Source organism: Echeneis naucrates, chromosome 11 (genome assembly GCF_900963305.1).
Source record: "Echeneis naucrates chromosome 11, fEcheNa1.1, whole genome shotgun sequence".
Classification (NCBI taxonomy): Eukaryota; Metazoa; Chordata; class Actinopteri; order Carangiformes; family Echeneidae; genus Echeneis; species Echeneis naucrates.
In genome coordinates this window covers 11,058,807-11,064,506 of record NC_042521.1, presented here as the reverse complement: position 1 = coordinate 11,064,506, position 5,700 = coordinate 11,058,807, and the positions used below count along the sequence as shown (strand labels likewise).

Sequence of the window (5,700 nt, the reverse complement as noted above, 5' to 3'; positions counted from 1 at the left end):
TTTGGGGGTGTTGTCATTGGTGGAATGTGTGTGAACTGCACACTGCCTCCTACAAATAAGAGATGAGGGGAGGGAGCACAGGGTGGATGGGAGAGTCAGTGATGGGAAGAAGAAGATAAATGAGTGTTGATGGTGGGAGGGAGGGCACAGGTGCAAGAGGGCTGGGGATGAATCCAATCCAATGAGACTGATGGAGGCAGCTGAAGGTCACTGAGGGACAAGTTACAGTGAACCGTTGTTCGAACTTTTCAAAGTACTGTTTCTTTATCTGTAGATCACAAGTGTTAAGTGTTTTCCGTTTTGGGTATTTGAACAGTTCCAATAGTGGATGTTGCACAACTTAAGGTCATTTGGAGCAGTTTGGCAATGCCGGGAGCAATTTATAATGATCGTGTTTACGTTAGATTGTGATTAAAAAAAAAAAAAAGTTTTAAATGGAGTTAATGTTGCTTTGCTGAAGGCTTAATTATGTGTGACTTGAGATCCAATGTTTATTTTTGTGTGTGTGTAGTTCTCCTGAAAGCCTTTTCGGGCCAGTAAACTGATATCATCATGAGTTTTTAGTAAATCTTAATAAATCTTACACTGATGCCTTAAATGCTGGATAGAATCCATTATTAAGGACAAACTTCATGTTATGTAAAAATAATCCTTTGGTAATTTGCAGAGGAATCATTTCAGTTGGGAAGTCAAAGAAATTTCTCTGCATTTTGGAAAACTTGATTATTTTCTCCTTAGTGAGATGAAATTTATATCACTCACAAATTTTTCAAAGCTTGGTTAAAACTAAACATGTTCTTGGACTATATTAGTAAATTATTTATTAACACTTGATTAAGCCACAAAGTGAAGCTTGTCAAAGGTCTGTTTTCAGAAAGAGCTGCTCTTATTTCTAAACAGACAATAGCTGGTTTATCTGTAGCCTGTTCTCAACATCAGCCAGTGCAAGTAATGTAAAAGCCACAAATTATTGCTTTTCTGACCAGCTTGCCGCCAGTAATTAAAATGCTCAATAAAGCTGGGAATGAAATAAACAAGAAAAAAGAAAACCTATATAGATGCCAGCAGGGCCAATGATCAAAACATGGGATCAGATGTGACAGATGAGGATGAGTGAAGTTAATTGCAGCTCCTTATCTGTTCTCTTTAGGCAGCTCCTGATAAGCTCTCAAACACTTAACACCTCACAGCTAATTAGACACCCCACTGAAAGGCAAAGGGGATTGTGTCTGTGTGTGTGGATGTGTGGAGGTGGGGGCAAAGAAAACACAAAGATCTTTAAGCTGTCTCTCCACACTTTTATCTCTTGACACCCACCGGCAGTTTTGCTGTGGGAGGGAATCTATCGTGAAAAACAAGAAATTTTGCGATAAGTTATCTGTACAAGGATGCATCTGCACAGAGCTGTGCTGTTACTGATGAGAATTTCGAATAATTTAATTAATAAATTCAAGTAAATGTATCAAAATATAGGGTTCTTTAATTGTATAATTCAATTCAAAATTTTGTGGTGAAGAAAATGACAAAACATTTTTGTTAAACTGTCTGTACAGCATTAAAGGAGGTTGGTTATTATTGCAGTGTGTGATGTGTTAACTCTGCCTGAATACTGTGAAAATGAATTACTAATCCTCTGTTCGTGCAGCTTGTTTAGAAAGTCCTATCTCTGACTTCACAAAGGCACAAGAACAACTTTCCTGAATTGAGTTTGGTGGTATCCCATTTGAATCCATAACCTCAAGACAAAAGCAGCCCCAGTCAGAGTGATGGCCATGTTCACAGATGAAGCTGACAAGGAGTTACTCCTTTACTTTCCTGTAATGTAGATCTATGAAGCAGTTTTGCGCCCCCATCAGGCAAAGAAATGGAACAGCGATCCAAAAAGGACGGGCCCATCAAGTTGACAGCCATCCTCCCATGTAGATGAGATATTAGACAGACTGATGGCACCCACGGCTGCCAATGATTTTCGTAACTCAGAAAAACCCAACATGGAGCAGAAATCTTCCTATGAATGGTGTTTAATTGTTCAGGCATAGCAGTATATTCCACCATCGTTGACTTAGTTGGTATCAGCTGACTTATTCTAGAAGTTGATTTGATTTCATCAGAAAATTGTCTTTTTTCATGCAACTTGTTCAGTGTTGCTTTTCTTTTTCTTCTTGGATTTTGGTGGTTCAGAAGCTTCGCTTAAACCAGGTGTGGCATCACTATCAATGTCATGTTTCCTCTTCTTGCTTGGCTTGTCGCTGATGTAACCGCTGGAGTCACTCCCATGGACTTCCACTGGGGAGAGCTCAACATCCTCTTCTGCTGTATGTTTGTCCTTTTTCTTTTTCTTCTTCTTTTTCTCACCAGCTTCGTTGCCGTTTGCCTCCACAATTGTTCCGTTTGGCTCTGATGCTATCTGCTCTTCTCTTTCCTCCTCTGTGTCTTTCTTCTTCTTCTTCTTCTTCTTCTTCTTGGAGGTTTCGTCAGGAGACTGCTCCGTGGGTTCAGGTTTCGGTTCTGTGTCTGGCTGCTCTGTAGGGATGCTCAGCTCTGAGCTCTCGCCCATAGCCATCAACTCTTGCACTCTGAGAAACAAAGACAACAGAAAAATCAGCTGAAACTGTGAAAACGTCATGAGCTCTTCCATCCCAGACACCATCACCACTAACATGGCACACTTACTTCGTTCTGTCCAGCCGCCCTCTGATCAGCAGCACCCCCACCACATCAGCATCAAGTGCTGTCACCTCAAACTCCACCTCTGCTCCAATTCTTGGCCCTGCGTCCCTCCAGGTTTCCATGGAGACCAGGTTTGGTTTGGGGATGCTGGCGTTGAAGCAGCCGTGCACTAAGCAGCCCACATAGCTTGTTCCTAGTTTATTCACTTTACCCTGACAAGAGAAACACACCAAAAAAAAAAAAAAAAAAAGAGTCTTACACATTTTACAGTGTACACACAGACCTGCTTCTTCATCCAGCAGGCCTGCCATAACCTCAAATGATTCAGATCCAGTTTGTAATAGCAATTACATGGTCTAAGAATATCTAACATGTACATTTCTATTCCCAAAGCTTCCCTCTCAGGCCTGCTTATTTGATCACTGTCAAATATTGTGTATACCTGTGCCAGTATGGAGAGGGACTGTATATTTCTCTGTAGAGAGACATCTGGATACTTTAAGTATGAATCTCACCAGCAATTTCTGTCCTTTCTTTGGCTGAAACACAATAAAGTTGGCCTCTATGTCCATGTGGATGTAGCCATTGTCATCATAGATGTCTCCGTGTGGGCCCACTATCCTGACACCGTCATATGCCAGCGGTACTCCTTTTAGCCTGCAAGAGACAAAAAAGCAACATGTTGCTGGATGTTAACAGTTTGAATCAGTGCTGCATAATATTATACAGTTATGATTTAGAAGATTTGAAATAGGTGGCAGTGCCACAGTGCCCCCTGACACCAAAATCTGACAGACAACCCCCATTTCTACACATTACATGTGAGCGCAGGTCTGCACTGAATGAAGACGAAGACCTTGTGTACTTACACAAGTGGGCGTGATACTTTCTTGATAATAACCCCTAAACCCCCCCTATTGCCACTGACTTCAGACAGGCTCGAGGCGCCTGGCTATCTTAAAGCCCAACACAACACAGCTGTGTTGTGTTTGGCGGCAAAATGACAGCTGCATTGGTTTGTAAGTAGTGTGCAGACCTGTATCTAAGATGAGCCCCTGAACTCATCGTCACTTCCCAGTGGAGTGCTGCTGCTCAGTCCTGCTCTGCTCTGGATGGATCACATTTCCAGGATTTATTCACCCAGATTATTCATGGCTACTGCTGATGACACATGCCCCCCCACACAGGTATGGACATTTAAGCAATGGTTCCACACGGCACACTTCAGGGGCCACCTTTTGGTTTAGCAGTGAGATTAATTGTCAGGTTTAAGATTGAAGGTTTTGAATTTGGAGTTTTGTTTTGTTTTTTTTTTTCCCTCCAATGATTAGTTATGCCCTTGAAATGGCATTAATGTCCATGACAGGCTGCAGCTACCTCGTCCCAACATAAAACATGCGCCCACCTGGACGTCTGTCTCGGGGCTCAGTTTGTACCTGGGGGAGAACTTGAGCAGCTCGTCCTCCAGCTCCTCGCGGATCCCGCTCCGCTTCTTGTTCAGGAACAGCGGCGGTAAGGCGATGTGTCTGCGGTGAGTGTTCATGACCAGACACGAGTACGGCGCCGACAGCAGCTCGGAGGCGGCGGCGAACGACGGGATCGAACACGGCACCGTGCCCACGCTTCCGCCCGTGGCGGAGGACACGTCGGCCGGCTGGACCGGGGCGCAAGCGGCGGAGATCTCACCGGGCATGTTCACGTGTTTTGAGTCGACTTCGGCATGCTCCAAATTCGCCATGCTGCTTAGGAAGACCGGAAGACCAACGGCGGAGCACTTCCGCTTGGAAGACGTTAAACCGCAGAGGGCGTTTGTTTATGTTGACACCTGCTGGACCGGAGGCGGAATTGCAGTCTGTAAAGTTTAAACACATTTTTGAAGTATTGTCATTCTTACTTGTTTAGTTATGAAGAGAAAAATGATTCACCCACATTAAATCTGAAATAAAGTAAGTAATTTCATTCTTAACTCTAAAGGTAGAGCGGAGGGCCTGTTCAGCTTCGTGAAAAAGTTCACTGGTCTTTTAGTAAAGATTAGTTCATGTTGTTCTTGTTTCTGAATGTTAAAGAAACTTAGTCATTTCAGTCTGCTCTGAATAACTTGGATAGTGTGCAGTTCAGCTTTTCATCTGACAAGAGGTCACATTGATTCTGTATCTGGTTCTTGTCTGCAAAGGCACACTAAGATCACTGAGGTGACCTGAGGTGTAAATTAGAGCAACTACAGGGGGGACACATGCACAGAAAAATACACTCACGTACATACTGTGGCCTCTCTAATGTTACGGTTTTCTGACAGGACAGCACCACGGGAGGTGACATGATTCAGCATTTCACACGCACACACACACACACACACACGCACACACTCAGAGGTGCAAGCACTGCAGCTCTTGTGTTCTCATGGTGATAAATAGTGACATGGTTTCTTAGTCAGCAAGAGCTCCCATTGGCCTCTGCTGCTGTGTGCCAAAGCTGCCACACACACACTGAATTTGTGAGAGCCCACCTAAACTCTCCTCCCTCTGTTGGGAAAATACGTTTCTTTGTTCTCCCTCCTTCTCAACAGGCACATACACACATGTCCACTGCTGATTCTTCATGTTGTTGTTTGGCTTTTAAAAAACTTAAAATTTTCTGTCTTAAATCTTTGTTTGGCATTTTTGTGTACTCACAACCTAACAGCAACAAAATACAAAAAAGTTTAAGTCACTAAATACACTCAGCCATGTGAAGCCAGCAGGTTGGTCGTTCAACGCAAAGGTTGGCAGCAGAGTCTTCACCCTGTCTGTATGTTTGTGTTCGTCCTTTATAATAATTTATAATGCATGAACAGAGCTTTAAAATCTAAGGATTACAATGTAACCATGACAAAACAACAATAACCTTACTGACAGGTGACTTCAGCGAATTGTGTAAGAGGAAGAGTAACAAAAGCGAGAGAGATACATAAAGAGACAGATGGACGATCAGACTGACATGACACAATAGAAAGGCAGGTGAGGGTCTGTTTTGACTTCATGTCAACATGAA

At 43.2% G+C, this 5,700-nt stretch overlaps 1 protein-coding gene across 1 annotated transcript; it reads right to left on the bottom strand.

Annotated features, from left to right (window-relative positions):
• Positions 1 to 1,283: 1,283 nt before the first annotated feature.
• On the bottom strand, positions 1,284 to 4,426 carry polr1f (RNA polymerase I subunit F). Its single transcript, XM_029514225.1, has 4 exons — positions 4,107 to 4,426; positions 3,186 to 3,327; positions 2,674 to 2,882; positions 1,284 to 2,576 (listed from the first exon to the last, which is right to left on the bottom strand). The coding sequence occupies exons 1-4, from the start codon at positions 4,406 to 4,408 to the stop codon at positions 2,126 to 2,128; spliced, it is 1,104 nt and encodes a 367-aa protein (XP_029370085.1). The 5' UTR covers positions 4,409 to 4,426; the 3' UTR covers positions 1,284 to 2,125.
• Positions 4,427 to 5,700: the final 1,274 nt, after the last annotated feature.

What these genes read in the sequence shown, in the direction of transcription:
- polr1f (XM_029514225.1), bottom strand. Translation starts at nt 4,408, where the DNA reads ATGGCGAATTTGGAGCATGCCGAAGTCGACTCAAAACACGTGAACATG. An exon ending in AGAAAGGACAGAAATTGCTG is followed by an intron (nt 2,883 to 3,185) that starts GTGAGATTCATA and finishes TTCTCTTGTCAG; the next exon opens with GGTAAAGTGAATAAACTAGG. An exon ending in GGGCGGCTGGACAGAACGAA is followed by an intron (nt 2,577 to 2,673) that starts GTAAGTGTGCCA and finishes TTTGTTTCTCAG; the next exon opens with AGTGCAAGAGTTGATGGCTA.